The 18969-nt window shown below is 37.8% G+C and overlaps 1 protein-coding gene across 2 annotated transcripts in view; it reads right to left on the bottom strand.

The window, feature by feature from the left end:
- The window catches only part of ABCA12 (ATP binding cassette subfamily A member 12), a 186707-nt gene that overhangs the window by 105403 nt on the left and 62335 nt on the right, over window positions 1-18969 (bottom strand). The window contains exons 3-7 of one of the 2 annotated variants that reach the window (XM_082397652.1): window positions 18334-18487; window positions 8080-8171; window positions 5954-6051; window positions 2805-2981; window positions 907-1085 (exon numbers count right to left, since the gene is read on the bottom strand). In XM_082397652.1, the coding sequence (XP_082253778.1) occupies window positions 907-1085; window positions 2805-2981; window positions 5954-6051; window positions 8080-8171; window positions 18334-18487 (700 nt within the window). Of the gene's footprint in view, window positions 1-906; window positions 1086-2804; window positions 2982-5953; window positions 6055-8079; window positions 8172-18333; window positions 18488-18969 lie in introns of both variants that reach the window. The other variant, XM_082397653.1, reaches the window with a different exon arrangement.

Below are 18969 nucleotides of genomic sequence, written 5' to 3'. Positions count from 1 at the left end.
CTGGGTTCTGGAGTTAAAAAACCCAGGTTCAAACCCTCCTAGCTGCATGATCATCAAATATTTAATTTTTATAACCTTCTGTTATCTCACTTATAAAATAAATAATAGTTCTGTTGTAAGTTTCAATGTGATACATATAAAGGGTCCAGTAAAGTGTCTGGCATGTAACAGGCACTCAGTAATTGCTAGTCGTTAATGTAGTTGTTGTTGTTTTGCGTAACGCACATTTCCAAATTAGCTAGACAGGACAGCCAAAACCTAAGTATGTGTCCATCAAACTCTGAACGCTGGCCATGCTCAGATCTCTTTTATGAGGAACGCAGGCTTTAAAAGGGTTTCTTCTGCAAAATTTTTCAAATCTTTGTGTCATATGTGTCAAATAAAGCCAACCCAATATGCAGGCTTAAGCTGGCTGCACGTGAGGGAGGCCAACCCCCTTGGGGTGGCTTGGTGTAAACTCTAGCCAGTGGGGTTGTTTTTTACTGTGTAGTACCAACCAAAACCCAATGAAATATTTTCTTCTTGAACAGTTAAAATACTAGATGCACAGAGCCCTGGTTGTCCCTGAGTGAGCCTGAGCCAAGGTTCCAATCTACCATTGGTCCTGCTCTACCATCTTTCTCAGAAGTTCTGGGATACCAACTGACACCATAGATGTTATGATTAGCGTTCCCCCTTGTTTCCCCATAAACCTGTCAATAATCCTGATGACCACAATGTGTGTTTCTCCTTTGCTTAACTAATACACTTAGTTTCGTTGCCAAAATCTGCAATAAGGTGCTGAAGGATTATTTGCTGTGTTTAAATTACCTACCTACCAGTGATCCTAAAGGTAATATTTAAAAAAAAAAAAGAAAGACTTCTTTATGAACAGTAACATTCCCCTTAATTCTTACTTTTTCTTACCTGTTTGCACTTCGAAGAACATCAAATAGATTGCTTAGTGTCGTGTCATTCTGGAACACATTAGGAAAACTGGAGAGAAGCTGCCACACAACTGTCTGCTCTTGCACTTGTGAGAAAAACGACAGCACTTTGACCATTTCCTGAAACACTGTCTTCTGGTTATTGGGATCACTTGATAGCTTAAAAAATAAAACCACCAACAGGGTGAAATGAGATTTCAACATCTGTAACCACATGGCTAACTGCCTTTGAAAACATTAAAAGTTTAGATTTTCACATAAGTAATTCTTTCAGATTTTCATTCAGTTTGAAGTCATCTTTTACTTGGAAAAACTATAACCATTTCAAATGTTCTTACACATAATTAGATTCTTTCCTATAGTTCCAGAAATTGGCATATTTAATGTCTGGTTAACAAAACTGTTTATACAAAATATTTTAAATTGTGTTTGGGAAATTAAAATTAATTTCTTAAAATAAAATTAGCTTCAGAGTAATATTTTTCTTTTTCTTTAGGCTCTGGTTTAGTATCTGCAGACGTATCTTCTCTATATCCATTAGTAGACCTTATATTATTTATTATTTGCATAGAAAACCCTTAAAATTTATATATTTTATATTATATGTGCGTGAATATGTATACATACAAACATATGAAAATGTCTACTATTACAATTATACATACTTAACAAAATAAAATATTTCCAAAGTTCTGCTGGAATACAAGGAACTTCAGTTATAATAATGATTTAGAGTGAATATCCTATGTAATAATCATATCTTGTACTATAAGCAAACAAATAAATGAAAACCATGACCTGTACTTTTGCTCTGAATCACAGGACCCAACTAATACCTTCATTATATTCCCACCCAAAACAATCTTCTTAATAAGCTCATTCATACTAGTAAAGTCAGGCTTTTGTTCTATCTTAATTCAAGGCCTTTCACGCTGAAAATGTGATTTTGAACAACATATTCTTAACCACACATTCTACGTGACGGCTGAGTTTGCTGAGATAGAATTTTAAGTGCTCTACATTGGATTGGGGTTATTATAACAGTGTCTCTAATCTAGTTCATTTGGAAAACTCAGATTACTGAAGAGTAATTTAAGTATTCTGCACTTACAATAAAATTCAGAGAATCAAGGGGAAAAATGTTAGATGTGGACATGTTTCATTTATTCCTGTTTATAAAATTTTGAGAGAATTCTGAATATTTTTGTGAACTTTCATTGTATGTGGAGTTTCATAAAAGAAAATTATCAGTGTCTTATTTTCACATCTTAATTTAAGACTAGCATATAAAAATAGTCATTAGCACTCCATATTATAAAGTTCTTGGTTTTAATATATAATATTTGGGAAAGAGGGATTATATTATTTCATAAAAAAATCAAATTTGTAAATTGGGTTTGACCTTAGAAGAAACATTTTAAAGATTATCCATTATTCTAACTTCTGAGAGTTATAAGGCTCTGACAGTTTAATTATTAAACTTACATTGTATCCTGAGTAATCTCACTTAAATAAAATATCTCAGAGAAAACAGTCAATCTTCATTCACCATAGGGCAAAGTCAAATTTCATCTACAAAGATGTCTTCACGTTAACCATAATGCAATATTTTTGGTTCAAAATTAACATAATTTCAATCCTGCACATTTAAATAGCAAATAGACATATTACTTAGAATTAGACATTGTATGTGAATCTCTGTGCGAGGAATTCATGCCAAAGGTGAGCCAACATTTCAGTCAGCATTTCCTAGTCCATGTGGGTTATGCATTTGCTCTTTGATTCATTTTGAGTCACTTTGTGTATACGAGAATGGAAACAATACACTTCCTTCTATTGTTTATGAGATCTTGATCACGTTAACATATTTACACTCACCTGAGAGAACTGGTTTGTTAGTTCTTGGAGAGAAGACTCTAAAAGGGTCATGTTGGACAGGCAAAATATGTTAAAAACATTTTTCCCTAGAGTGGTCCAAGAGAAGGCATAATCAGCAGTATATCTTGGATAGCTCTCACACAGTTCTCTTCGTATATCTTCTGAAGTCGAATTTTGCTGTAAAAGCAATGTGTGTGAGAAGAGTGGTATAATAATGTTAGTAAATATAGATATTAACGTGTCCTAGTCTTCAAGGAAACTGACCTGTCTACATAATAGCCATTTTAAGGTCCTGCATTATAGCAACTATTAAGTTAACACTAAAATACATTGGGTTTACCCATGAAAAGTCACTGGGAGAATGTGTGAATGTGGTAACTCCTGTCACCTTTATGATTTAAAAGATTTGCATATGATTTTTTTAACTGAACACATTTCCTGTCTCTGACTAGACAACCTAAATGTACTAGATCTTGTCTCACAAAAATCTTCAGGCTTAAAAATCTTAAGCTTTTCCTGGACATTTAATAGCAGAGACTTAGGTGTCCTGATAATTTGTGACACTTCATGGGAAACTGGCCAGGATCTTTGGAAGACTTCCAAAAAGGAAGAGCTTCAGAGTCTAGTCTCAAGACCAACAGTGTTTGTTTAGAGAAGTGGAAAAACATGGATTGATTGTGTTTCATTTGCAAAGCAATTATTTCATTTAAGAATTATGCATATAAAGAAAAAAGAAAACACATATATGAAAATACATACAAGCATATAATTATCAAAGGCAATAATTGGAAAGCATTTTTATAACGGAAGTCCCCCATATATTTCACAGTACAGACCAGTTAACAGATGCAGCACTGTTTTCAGCTATAATATTGATCACATTCACCATTAAGTTGTTTAGATATTTATAGAGCCAATTACAGTTAGTTGCAATATTTAATGCATCCTTCCTAATAATTAATTATTATAACCTGTGAGGAGAGGGCTAGCTAACTTCATCCTCCCTTTATATCACAAAATCTACACTCTACCTTCCAGTGATTCAACTTCTAAATGTAATGAAACAAGACAGGCTCCACTTATTCCAGGAGATACTCTAGGTGCCAGGTCTTCTAGTCATTCATCCACATCTCTTTCTTAACATTACATATAAACTCACCCCAAAATGATTTCTCTACTTATTCTTGCAAGGGTTGCAGAAAGCAGTACACAGAAAGAAAAAGGAATCAGAGAGATTGCTGACAGAGGCATCAATATGTGATCCTAATTTTTACATCCCTTTTCTGCTCCAACTACTCTGAAAATATGTATCTATACATAGAAAATTCATTTTTGACTTATCTCCATCGGATACATGACTCTGTGCTGCCTCACAAAATTCTGAAATTTTATTCCGTGTGAGAAAGAGAACCTGGGAGTTTCAATACAACAAAGTGGTATTTTTGAGACTAGCACTGCTATTCCAGCTATTAAAGAATTTAACTGATACAATGCAAGGCTGTTTGCGTCTAGGAACCAATATACAAGAAATAGAATGGAATAAAATAACTTTCCCTAGTTTGCACCCTAGCATGATTTGTGGAGGCTTTATACTGGAATTACGTGGGCACATGGCAGGGCTTCCTCAGCTACACAGGGTGCTTTAGGTACCTCAACTATTATATAAACTAGACTTTCCAAATCTAGACTGGACTGACTCTGGAAGTCTTATATTTCAACCAGCACTGGCAGAATTGCCTTGACAGGTATGGTGCTTTTTCCTGACATACATTTTTGTGTTGTTCTTTGGCTTACTGACATAAACAAGTTTATCAAGATGCCTCAGGTATACAGAATGTTAATTCAAGGGGAACTAACAGACACATATCAAGCAGCAGTGGTTATGGTCACAGGAATATGAATAAAGACCAGAGTTATGTCCCTATGTTTCAGATGGAAGAAATGTCTACTACATAAGACAGGGATATATTATTAAAAATTCTTATGTGTGTGTGTGATAGATAGTTAGAGCGAGAGAGAGAGAAGTAGTCTCTCCATGGCAAAATATTAAAAATGATCTCCTCTTCATTTCTGAAGAGCACGTAAAGCAGGACTCATGGGCCAGCCGAATAACTTATATGTATGAACCTGGGGGCTTCCCTGGTGGCGCAGTGGTTGAGAGTCTGCCTGCTAATGCAGGGGACACGGGTTCGAGCCCTGGTCTGGGAAGATCCCGCATGCCACGGAGCAACTAGGCCCGTGAGCCACAATTACTGAGCCTGCGCATCTGGAGCCTGTGCTCCGCAACAAGAGAGGCCGCGATAGTGAGAGGCCCGCGCACCGCGATGAGGAGTGGCCCCCGCTTGCCGCAACTGGAGAAAGCCCTCGCACAGAAACGAAGACCCAACACAGCCATAAATTAAAAAAATAAAAGATAAAAAATAAAAGGAATACCTATGGCTTAAATTATAAAAAAAAAAAATGTATGAATCTGGTTGGATAAAAGACAATAAGGAAAAGTGGGGATTGAAGCTGACAGAAGAGTAGCTCTTCTGCCTAAAGGCATTCAAATTCAATTTCTCAAAATCCTTGTATATGTGCACACATACACATATAGCCCATAGGTTGTCAGTTTACACCTCTGATAGAAATGATGTTTATCATCTTGCAATCTGGAATCTTAAAGTGGAAGACTGGTAAACAGACGGAAATCCAGAGGTAAGCGCTTTAAACCACGCTAAGGAAAGGGATTTTATTACTTTGGGGAGATATTTTTTATAGGTCTAATTTTTCCAAAAGCATTATTAGTATAGATAAGGCAGCAAGTCTGATGGGTGTTAAAGCTTCATCTGCTTTCATACAGCATTTTTTCTTTCCTGCTTCAGGAAATTAAAAGATCACATGTAATGCCACCCTATTTTTTACTAAATGAAAACCTTAAGTTCATTTAAGGGACTTAACAGGGAAGTAAATAAATATCCAAGACCTTAAGGAATTTAGAATGCCTCAAAATTAAGCTTTTTATCAAAGAGCTCCTAAGAAAAGAATCTCCCGGAGGTATTACTCCAAACGGGAATACTCTTCCTATTTGGAAGATTCCTCTATTAATCTAAGAGGCATTTGTTTACCTGCTTTTTCTTATGAGTCCATACAAAACTGAGTGAAATTACCTTTTCCAAACTAAGGATCCAGGCAAGCACTTGACTACCATAGAAACTATCTGTTCCATTACTTTCCAAATCAGAACTTGGACTAGGAAATACTGTGGCTGCTGTAAAAGAAAGAAGAGATTAGCATACTATACACACACACACACACACACACACACACACACACACACACACACACACACACAGGCAGGTTCACATAAGAATCCATAAATATCACTTATGCTCTCATATACTCCACAGCAAGAATATGCTCAAATATGCATCTTCCATGAAAGTTTCATACTGGCAAAATGGCAAAGTCCATCAGTTTTTCCTTCCACATAAAACTGTGATGGTTTTGGTCTGCTTTTGGGTTTTTTCCAATCATTTTTGGATGTCATTTGCTTTCATTCCAGTTTATATCATTAAACTTTATCACCAATATTATTGCCTAATAAACTGAATCATTTTTGTTCAGGCCTAGAGGATCTGAGGTGCCTCCACTAGCTCCACAGATCCATCACACCCAACATCTGTTCAAAGGATCTGCCAATGCGCATCTGGTGATAATGGTTGTTTTTTTTTAATTATTCAATTGGGAGGCTAAAATCTGCTTAGGATCATAAATTCTCTCCTCCCCAAAGTGGTTTTTGAATGGATTTCAGATCAAATAAATGGGAGGAAGCAATAAGTCCAGACTACAGTATATGCTAATTAAGTAATTCCCAAAGCGGGAATTCCCTCATCCAGTACTATTTATAATGTGGCAGAGTGTTCCTGGTCAGGAGCGTCAGCTGGAAGAGTACGTTCAGATCTATAGCATGGATGTTCATTAAGCCAGTGTGTTCACTTTTATAAACTGTGCACAGAAATACTTTATTATCCTCACAACAAAGAATCTTAATATTCAAAGATACAGCGACCTAACATCAGTGGGGCCTAGGCTTTGTTAAAATGCTCACTGGGCTGAAGAATTTACCAACTGATTCCTCTAGACCAAAGCAATACATTTGTGAGATGACTGGCCAGGCTAAGAAACATAATCTGTGGCTACTGAGCAAAGCAAAGCTTACTGGACCACAACAGTATGATCTTATTTCTACTGTGCTTTAACCTACTCAGCCAAACACCCAGAGATCATTCACAACAGCACGTTAACTCCTCAAAACCATTCACCACCATAGTCCTACTACAATAACAAAGGACCTTTTTTCATTTGGTCCATCAACTTGTATTGGAATGTTACTATCATAGAATCTTAAATATCGCATGGCATTTTTAAAGGTACTCCTTTTTTTCCCCAGATCACCAATCATATTCTGACATACAGGAATCTTTGTTTTGTTCACTAATGTATCTTCAGTACCTAAGACAGTGCCTACATGATAGCAGGCACCCAATAAATATTTGCTAATGAATATAAAACAGTCCTGCTGTTTTGAGAGTTTACTCTCAATTTGTGGCTTCTAACGAGAGTCTCTCAAGACCATCTGCAGCAGAAGCACCTGGACATAAGGTTCAGGAAGCTCAGCCTGTGGGTATTCTGCACATTAGTGTCTGAGGGCCACTGGCCTAGCTGTGAATGAAAGAAGTACACAAGCACGATGAATGACTGTGATGCTGAGTGGTAGAGTGGGAGGAAGAAGACTCTAGCTAGAAAAGTCCCATCCTGGCAGTTGCTCTAGTACCAGGTCAGCTGGATGACTGGGACAGGGAGGGTGCTTAACCTTGTTGGGCCTCATATTCCTCATCTGTAAAATGTAAAGTTTGGACAAATCTCTGAGATTCTATCCAACATTTTTTATTGCTGGGCATTCTAACCATTCCAGTGTCATCTAATTGCAGGCAACTGAAGAGGCCCTAGTCAATTCTGGCAAAGTGTGTAATTCTCAACATTATACTAGTACCATTTAGGGTTTTGCTCCTAGAGAGTATTTCAGTAAGAATTTAATTTCCAATTATTCTCAAGACCTTTGCATAACTGCACCACCACACTCAGGCAACCATAAGGAATATTTAGATCTCTTAGGGATATTCTAGGCATTCCATCTTTGTTTGAAAAGTTAAAAGTATAACTTTTAAAGATTAGACCTTTACTGGTTGTTCCAAAAGGCCTGTTCTAAACTGGGCAGAAGAGGATAGCTTACCCAGGGATGTGTGCCTTTTTTCTGGAACTTCAGTGCTCTGGAGTGATAAATTGCTGTCCTTCTCCAGGTTGGATGACTTTCTCAGAATTTCACTAGAGAAGAAAAAGCAAGAACTCTGTAACTTCACTCACATTAATTTCAGTTAGTTACAGCAATGTATTACGTGGTAGATTCCAGGGCTCTCCTAGGACTTTCAAATTTTTAATCTACTTTCTGGGATTTTAATGACAAAACTCACCTAACCATATACCAATGAATATATAAGGGCTCCTACAAGGTAAATTTTTAGTCAGAAAAAATGGCCTAGATTAGGTTTAAAATACTTATTTTTTACTTCACTTTTATAGGAAGAAAAAAGTACTTTAGAGCTAAATACTGAAAATATTTATGATATATATTTTTTCTTTTAAAAAGATGGTGGATCCCAAATAGATGGTAGTCAAAGGGTGCTTCAGAGACCGAAATCAAGGTCTGCTTATTTGTCAACCACGAAAGAAAAAGAAGTTTTCTATGTTAAATTACAGATGGCATTTTGAAGACTGTCAAAGATGAATACTTGCAAGACAGATTCAAAGAAGGAGAAGAACACACATTTATTGAATATCTAGTCTGTGCTAGGCACTGTGGTTGGTGTCATTACAGGTGGCACCAGGTGTTAAAGAAATAATGATGTACTCAGGGTTTTAATGTACTGAATGTATCAAGGCTGTAATGATAGCATGTGGTGCCAGGAATCCCTGCACAACATGATCACACCAGCTTTTGGAAGAAAATATTATTGGACCACTCCACAATTCAGTAACCCTCTTTTTAAAACATCGCTCCCTGTTTAGTTTATTATTATTAAAATGGAAATAATCATACTTTCTTGAAAACTTGATATAGCTAAAGTAAGTGTCTAAAATAAATATATCTATTTCAAGAGTGAAGTAAGTCCAGATGTCTGGAATGAATAATCTGCATTTTGTCTGATTGTTTATAAAAAGCTTACTTACGGTACGTAAGAATGGATATAAAAAGATAACAGTGGAAAAGCAAGAAGTTCTGCTTGCTACTGTGGTTCGATTTGACCTCCCCTTTTAGAAACAAGATCTGAGTCCTGGTTCCAGGATACTTTATGACTTATAACTGGAAAAAACAATCTGTTTTTTTTCCCAGCGTGTCCTTTTAATAAAAATGATAAGAAGGGGTGATATTTGTTTTCATTCCCTAGTGTTCTTCCAATATTCTCTATAAAATGTACTGGTTGCTCCAAAAGTTCTGCATTCTTAATGTATATTTGAATTATTCATGACCATGACTGTATTCCCCTAAATCTTCTTACATTCCTTATGCTGACTATTTGGATGGGAAAACTGTTCAGATAAAAATAAGAACCGACCTGAACATTTTCCCTGCTCTCAAAGAGAAGTTTTAGAAAGTTTGAGAAAGTCAGGTTCACTTTTCTTTTTCTCAACATTTTTTTAGTTCAGCTTGAAATACTGTAAGAAACACTACTGAATATCAACACATTTTGAAAATAAAGGGAAAAACTGCCTTCATAAAATTCTTAAGGAATAGGGACAGCAACAAAAACCAAAGGGAGAGTGACAAACATGAAAAAGAACAAAGAAGGAGCAAGAGAAAACAGAGACTGAAAAATAAATGGGAGTGGGGGAGAAACAAAAAAGAGGTGATGGGAAATTAAGAAAGCGTGAGCTTGGAGAAGCAAAAGCTGCATCAACTCTACAGGGGACACCTTGCCCATTTTCCCACGTTCAGATAAGAGCCTGAAAACTATTCCTTCAAATATTCTTTCAATGCCAAAGACAAGTTCATCCCCTTCCCAGCAAGCTGCTGGCTCAACAGGTTTGAACTTGCTCAACAGAAAATGGCTCTTCCAGACGAGGAACTCTGGAGGCCTCTTTTCTAACAGGACCCGTCCTTGACCAGGAAGTGCCCACAATTACATGGTCGCCTATGAATCCCACGTTACAGGAGTGGGGAGGTGGTTCATCTCCTTTTAGGTGGTCCTGGTATGGCTTTTTGTCAGGGAGAGAGCATGGGATATCACACGTACTTTGCTGGTCATCTTCCTGCAAATTTTCCCCAGTTTTGCTTTGTATTTACAATGTGTAGTGTGATGGCATGTGTCCTCTGCCACTGCTCAACCTAACTATTGTCTGTAAACCCTTAAAATGGAAACCACAAAATAAATGTACAACAGCAAGCATTGTGGGTAAAAAGATGAATTAAGGCTCTAAGTTGAAATACAGCTTACCTCCCCCAAGCAAAGGTAATTAGTTCTTTTGACTCTCTATTAAATTACTAAAGGAGGACAGGAAGGTAGCCAGTCTTACTGAGTTAAGTGTAATCTCTGAACTTTCTAATTAGCTTGACCATACTTACAGAGAACTCTATGCTTCTTAGAGCGATGAATGAGAACCAGTATCTTTTCCATCATTTTACATAATTTAAGCACTTTGTACATACTTACTTTATATAAATTTTAAGTGTATTATGTTTGTTTGTGTACCTATTCCCATCACTCTTCCATTTTAGGCTGTGACATCTTTGCAAGCAGGCACCATGATGATGCTCTTTTTATCCGAAACACCTAGCACAGTACTGAACCGTAAGATTGGATGGTTGATTAAATAAAAAGAGACAGTGTTGCTGGGGTGTAGAAGAAAGAACTTTGGAGTTGTTAGATATCTTTTGAATCCCAGCTCTGCCTCTTCCTAAAAAATTTCAGCCTCCTCTGGAAATCAGGAATGATACACCTATCCTGCAAGGCTGTTGTGAGTACTATGTGAGATGTCCTTAACAAGTGCCTATCTGGGCCCTGTCATCATAAGCACTCACCAGTATTAACTGTCAAAGTGCCCACAAAGAAGATGGTACAAAGACACAGCCTTCACCATCAGTATGGAGCTGAAGCCCCATACTTATGTATCTATACTCCCCACATAATCTTACAATACTAGAACCTTCAAGATCTCTGGACACCAAATGGATGCACCCTTTTCATTCATAATCTGGAACCTGCGAGCACTGGCTGGTGAGGTGGGAAGAGAGAAAGTACCTTACCCAGAATTTTGTAACCCTTTCTTCATTTTTTTTTAAATTGTATATATTTAATGTGTACAACATGATGTTTTGTTTGTTTTTTAAAATTTTATTTATTTATTTATTTTTGGCTGTGTTGGGTCTTCGTTTCTGTGCGAGGGCTTTCTCTAGTTGTGGCAAGCGGGGGCCACCCTTCATCGCGGTGCGCGGGCCTCTCACTATCGCGGCCTCTTTTGTTGCGGAGCACAGGCTCCAGTCGCGCAGGCTCAGTAGTTGTGGCTCACGGGCCCAGTTGCTCCGCGGCATGTGGGATCTTCCCAGACCAGGGCTCGAACCCGTGTCCCCTGCATTGGCAGGCAGATTCTCAACCACTGCGCCACCAGGGAAGCTCACCCTTTCTTCATTTTATTATTTAATTTCTTTATCAGTTTACTCATAAGAGGAATTTTCCATTTGAAGTAATGATCAATTTTCTCCTCAGACTGTAAAATGCTTGAGAAAAGTCTATTTACAGTACACTGTGTTGGCAGATGGTAGGATGTTTAGCACATGGCAAGCACTGAATAATAGATAATAAAGAATACCGCTTGGAAGAACTGACAGCTAAGGAAGCGTCTTTTTTTTTTAAAAATAGCCTGCCCTGCCTCCACTGTTGCACACCTGCTTCTGCAAAGGTCCTTAGAAGAGTAAACACCCAGAGATGGCACCACAGACACAAACATATAATCAATCTTACACTGTATCCACCATATTCATTCATAAACTGACTAACATTTATTAAATTCCCACGATATGTAATATAATGGGCAAGTCAAATAAAAAAAACAGGGATTATAATACGTTAATGGTAATAGCTAAGTAGGGACATGCCCAGGGAATGACGACAACACATGACTGGGGGTGCTACACTAGAGTTGTCATTTGTGTTTGTTACAGAGCGAGATCCTAGAATCATAACCTAATTCAGGCCTCTTGCTACCTTAAAATCTTTTTCTTCATACTTTCACTAGACTAGTGGTTTTCAACTGGGGGCAATTTTGTGCTCCCTCCCCTGCTCCCAGGGGATACTTGACAATATCTGGAGAAATATTTAGTGGTCACAACTGGACGGGAGTGGTGCTACTGGTATCTAGTGGGCAGAGGCCAGGGATGCTACTAAACATTCCACAGCGCCCAGCGCAACAAAGAATTATCTGATCCCAAGTAGCAACAATGCTGAGATTGAGAAACCCTGCACTAGGCTGTGACGGAGAAGTGGATTTATTCACTGATGACTCCTCCCTAATCCCACTCTCTAGGACCAACTCAGGAGATTTAAAAATCCTGTTCGGGAACTCTGAATAGCTCTAAGAAAGTCTCAGACAATCTCTCTCATACTAGATATCTCTGGGAGGTATATTAAGGCATTATGCAAAACTTGGATGCCCCCTGAATCCAGCATGTAGGCTCACCTGAGTCCAGAGAATTCAGCCTTCTGGGTGAGGCAAGAAGGCCTGAGTCAAACCTCCAAGTGGCCCATGGCCTCACTTTACTGCCTTTTACTGGACCCAGCCACATGCACAGTACCATGGAGACGGCTAAGGGCCCGCCTCTAAGATGCTGAAGAGGTAGAGTCGGCCTCTACGGCATTTATAGTGCTCTACTTTGAAAAGGAATTTAATAAGGGAAACATCTTGGATTCAAAATGTTAAATTTAAGATACCAGGAGGGAAACTAGGCTCAGAGTAGTTTTACTTCTTCTCAGACATGTCTACCAACAGTTACATTGGGGAAATGTCACATTTATAGATATCACTGCAACGGTAGGATTTATGCACTTATATTGAATGTCTCTGTATTTCCTGTGAGTGGGAAAGACTACCTGTGTGGGCGGCACCCATGTGTGCCATGGTAATTCTGTCTTTAAAAGGAATTGCTTACAGGAAAGACACATATGGCAAATCCTAAAAAGAAAATTCTGACATTCTTTTTTTGTCTTTAAGGATTAGTTAAACTTTTTATATTTTTTTTTCCTTTTTCCTGAGAATTATAATTATACGGGTATGTAGTGACACCTGGAAAGAAGGTATGAAATCTGCTCCAGGCCCAGTTCTGATTCCAGCTTCAGATGACATTCATTACCGACTTTTAAGTACAAATAAGAATGTTGTAATGGCATTGAGGCCTCCTCAGTGATTTGATACGGTTGTCCTTCCTGACTCCCCCAAGAAGAAGTCATTTTAATTTATTTCATTATTTTCTTCAATTTCATTCTGATGTTCATTCCTTCAGGGTCATCTATGCTTCAGATACAACCCCTGCCTGCCCATGTTCAACATACACCTCTCTTCTAGGTAGCTCACTTACCAATCAACAATCTATATCATTAAGGTGTTAAGATTTAGAAATGCCTTCATATGTTGCTCTGTCCTAAGATTTTTTATATTCTTTGGAGGGACTTTGGGGATATAATGTATATCTGAGCTAATACATTTCTAAAGGCACCATGATGGGCAGATGAGGAAATGCCTTGGGGGTAGATGTGCATCAGAAGCACGTAGAATATAGAGGAGATAACATCACAGTAGCTTTCAGATGACCCTGTACATATTATGTTCTACCTAGCCCTGACACAGGCAGATTAATATGGCAACACTACAAGGGAATTTGTCATTCCGCCATCACAGTCAGCAGCAAAGCTACCTGCCTATTCCTCTAATCTGACTATACAAGGGCCGCCATTGATTTCTTCCTTTTATTAAGTTCCGAGATTCTTTTTTTATGGCCTATCTCAAACACACCTTCCTCTAGCCTGGTAACCACCACCCTATCTGTCCTTAATGATCTTACTCACACAGGTCTCTGGAGAACTCGTCTGACATCTCCCCACCCAAACCTCTCTCCACTCCAATAATATATCCAACAGTGAGATGCACATTCCTCAGGCAGAAACAATGTCTCAGGGTGTCTGTGTAACTATTCACCATTTGTTGTCTGACGTTCTGGGCACAGTGAGAACTAAACAAATATTCATCACATTTACCATGTCATAGATTAATTTACCTGTTTACTAGTCTCTATCTCTCTCTCCCACTAGATTTTAAGTTTATATAGGGATATGCCTTAGTCATCTATGTATCCATAGTGACTTGCATTGTCTCCAGCATGTGGTACACATTCAGTACATTATAACTCAATGAATTAACAATTTTGCCTGTGTGGCAGTTAAGACTTCCTTCCACTTTGTTTTTGATAAATGAAATTTTAACCTTTATTTTTATATGAATACTCACTAAAATGATTACTAGATGGTTAATAATTACTCTGAAATTAATACAGTGTGAGACCTATACATCTCACCTCATCTTTACAGTCAAATGAGGACACATAACTGTTTTACTTCCACTTCCCTTATATTCCCAATAATACCTTCAGGTCAGTTTCTAAATACATCCATATTTTTCAGTATTAAACAAAAGTCTTGGCACTTTAAAAATTTCCCTGAATAGAATCTGATTAGCTATGTTTCAAGTTCTGTGGGAGCCATTCAATAGGAGCAGAGGTATGAATTTGGAAAACACAGGTCATGGATGAGTGTCAACATGACAGAGATAGGGAGTAAATTCATAGAGGCAATACCCCACAGGAGCTGCAGGAATGTTGAATTGCTTCTTCAAATAATGACCCTGTGAGCTCTGCAAGATGATCTTTGCCACTTGCCAGCTGCGTGAGCAATGGCACAGCCAGGGGTCCCCACTGCTCTGATGTATTCTTAGAGGCAGGGCAGGGAGGAAGGACCACAAGGCTAAGTCCCATGATGCTGGACCATCATCATTGTGCATTAAGGGCCAAAAAATCATAGATGTAATCATTTCTTCTTTCAGACAGCTAGTTACAGTTGATGCTGAGTATAGTGTTGAATTTTTTTTTAAAGCACCTCATCTTGAAGCTAATGCTTAAGAGAAATATGAACTTAATAACAGAACGTTGGTGCCAATGCAAAAACGCATCAAAAAGTACACTTGGCGACTGGCCAGCAAGTAGTGACTGAGTGTGATCATGTCTTTCAAAATAAACATGGTGGGCCTCTTTTTTTTTTTTCAAAGTATTTGTTTTTATTTATTTATTTATGGCTGTGTTGGGTCTTCGTTTCTGTGCAAGGGCTTTCTCTAGTTGTGGCAAGTGGGGGCCACTCTTCATCACGGTGCGCGGGCCTCTCACCATCACGGCCTCTCTTGTTGCGGAGCACAGACTCCAGACACGCAGGCTCAGTAGTTGTGGCTCACGGGCCCAGCCGCTCTGCGGCATGTGGGATCTTCCCAGACCAGGGCTCGAACCCGTGTCCCCTGCACCGGCAGGCAGACTCTCAACCACTGCGCCACCAAGGAAGCCCTGGTGGGCCTCTTTTGATGAAGCCAAAGATGGCATTTTTTTTTTCCCTGACTGTTTTGTTTCTTAATGAGGCTATGCTGGTGAATCTTTCTTCACCAAAGGGAAGTAATTTAGTGCAATGGCTTACTTAGTATGGAACGGCTTACCTAGTAACCATGCCCCAGTTTCATTGCATGGCTATATAAAGCATAAAAGTTAATAGCATGGTGGGAAATATCATTAATGCAATTTTATTATTGTACATAATTTTCCAAATTAAGTTCCAATTACTTGGCAGTTTAGAGAAAATACTGAATATACAGCATTATACAGCTTGAGCTCAATAAAATACCTGGAGATTAGAATAAAATTGAAAAAAAAGAGACATGATCAGCTATCTGGAGAATAAACAACAGAGGGTAAAATAAACCTGGACTTTAATCCTAGTTCCAAAACCAACTCAATGGCTCATCTCAGGGACTCCATGAATTTGGTTCTCTATTATATTACATAGAAAAATACTTCTTTGAGGGGAGGTATATTTATGGACTTCTTAGATTTTGTTAACTATTTCCCTCATTGTTACTTAGTTCTTCATGGAAAAAAAAAAAAAAAAAGATACAAAGATGAGAGCCCCAGCTGGAGCTGTAATCCAATTTGTAAATAATGGACATTAATTTTCCCCGTATCTTCTCTATCACTTGGTTCTCGAAATGTTCATCTCAAGTACAACTTTTCCATGAAGATTTACCTGATTATGTCCGCTGAAAGCTCTCTTTCTACTTTAAGTATGGAGGTGTCTTGCTTCAGCATCCTTCTGGCACTCTTCATTGCACTATCTCCTACTATCGTTGATTTAATATTTACCTTACCCTGCTAGAACATAGGAATAAATCTTGTGGGGACACAGAGACTATCTATGAAGTGGTTGAATGAATAAAATATTCATTCACTTTATCTCTACACTGATTATACAAGGGGGCATAGGCTCTAGTCAGCTTTGGGTCTCCTTGCAGAGATACACAACTCAACTAGCTGCTAGCTGAGGTAATGCTTGTATATGCCTAGAATATATTAGTCTCATAGAAAATATGTCATGTCATTTCCCTGCTTAAAAATTTCCAGTGGCTTCTCATTATACTAAAAACAAAAGACAAATCCTTTCCCTTTCCTTACTTGTTTGATTCTTCAGGCTCTTTCTCTCATGGTTTTTATTTTTTCACCATATCCCCTACCGCTTTCATTATCTCTCACTATGTTCTAGTTGTATTAGCCGACTTTCTGTTCCTCTAAATGATCAGGTTTGCCCCCACTTCAGGATCACTGACTATTTCTCTGCCTGGAACTTTATCTTCTAGATGTTCACATGCTGGTGCTGGTTTCTGCCTGTCCTTGTTGGTCTCTACCCAAATGTCACCTTCTAGCAGAGGCCCTTCTTTTGCTACACTATTAAATTCCCACCTTTCAGTTTCTACCTCTTAACCTGCTCTATTTTCTTGCTAGTACATTTATTATTATCAGTAATTATGCTATTTATTTATTTTATTGCTTTTTTGCTTACTTTTCCATTAGAATGCAAGTAACAAAATGGTAGAGAATGTGTTTGGTTCACAAAACCAATGTGAATTAGCAACCCAATAATTAGGTGTCTCAAGTCATTTCCCAGGACAATTCTTGACATGTTGATATTTTATGCTAAGCAGCTTGTAGTTAGTTACTCTCTTAGAGTATCTCCCATACTATCTGATGACCAAAATCACGATGATAATATTAAAGGAGAAATGGTGCTACATGCCAAGGAATTTAAATTAAAATTTTGGAACCAAATATCTCTGATTATAGATAAATATAATCTTTTCTTGAGAGACACTTAAAAAAAAATCTCTACCAGGATAATCTCATGGTCAATTCAGATTACAATGTTTTTCTCAGTTCTACAGACAGTTGGACTCTTGGGTGTCTCTTTAGGTTTAAAATCTCAGGATGGAAAACTGAGGTTGTAAATGGTCTAGATTCCCTATCTTTATTCTTCAGTTTCTTCTCACACCGTACACATTAACCTCATTTAAAGACTGCTGTTTAATTAAGAATACTTTCAACTTTATTACTTTGATTTCTAGACCCTTAATTTCCTTATTTGCATTTCCTGGTTTCTGTTATATCTAGAAGTTCCACATAGAGCTAGATAAATATGTTATTCTTCCAGGAGATAATACCCCTGACATCGCCCTATATCTTACACTTGTGATCGAGTCTTAGGGCAATGTCACTGACAATTTGAGGTAGGAGAGAGAACCTCTGAGGGAAGTTAAGAAGGACTGCCTTGCCTACCCAGGTTTTTTGGGTTTTTTTAAATTTTTATTGGAGTATAGTTGATTTACAATGTTGTGTTAGTTTCAGGTGTACAGCAAAGTGAATCAGTTATATATACACGTATATCCACCCTTTTTTTTTTTTTATTTTAAGATTCTTTTCTCCTATAGGCCATCACAGAGTATTGAGTAGGGTTCCCTGTGCTATACAGTAGGTCCTTATTAGTTATCTATTTTATGTGTATAGTAGTGTGTATATGTCAGTCCCAATTTCCCAATTTATCCCCACCTCCATCCTCCGGTAACCGTAAGTAGTTTTAAAAGGCAAGATTTGAGTAATTCATCAAAGTAGATTATGCTTAATCCCACATAAAAATGGTAATTCCAGTTTGTACCCACCTCGTTCATTCATATTTAGATCATCACATTTGTAGATATAGAAAATAAAGTTGTATACCTAACCTAGGATGGCTTCCTGGATATCTCATAAGGAAACAAGATCTGATCTCTCAAAGCAACTGAACACACTTGGAAGTGTCCCTACCTGTCTTTAAATTGTGCATCATCAATTCCTTTCCTACGAAGCAGATCTTGTGGCCCATAGGGTGTGTCTTTGCATTTAGAGTCTGTGTCACAGAGTAGGGTTTGCAGCAATGGGAAGAAGCCAGTACTAGGAAGGTTTCGAGGTGCAAGGTAACCTAAAAGTTAAAAACAAACAAACAAACAATAATTAGATCACTATGATGTTTGCCTGGGAAGGGAAAGGAGTGCAGTAACTGTTTTGTGAAATTATCTTCCGGATTATGACTGTTTGGGTCCCCCATGTATCAAAAGAATTTAAAATGCTCGTTGCCCCACAAATTTCTCTTCCTGGGATTTATTCTAAGGAAATAGCTGCAAGAATGTTTGCCAGAGTGTTTTAAAAATAAATCACAGTGTACCCATATAATAAAACACAAGGCAGCCAATAAAAATGCTGTCAAATAATATGGAAAATATTTGTAATACATCGCTTATTAAAAAGAGTAGATCAGAAAACAGTATGACCAGAATAGCCATAATTATAAAAAATATATAAAAATATATGTAGTATATTAAAAAATCTGGAGTGGGACTTCCCTGGTAGTCCAGTGGTTAAGACTCCACACTTCCACTGCAGGGGTCATGGGTTCGAGCCCTT

The sequence above is a fragment of the Balaenoptera borealis genome (assembly GCF_965194805.1).
Source record: "Balaenoptera borealis genome assembly, chromosome: 6".
NCBI lineage: Eukaryota > Metazoa > Chordata > Mammalia > Artiodactyla > Balaenopteridae > Balaenoptera > Balaenoptera borealis.
Note: the sequence above shows the minus strand (reverse complement) of the source record. Positions and strands in the feature narration are given on the sequence as shown.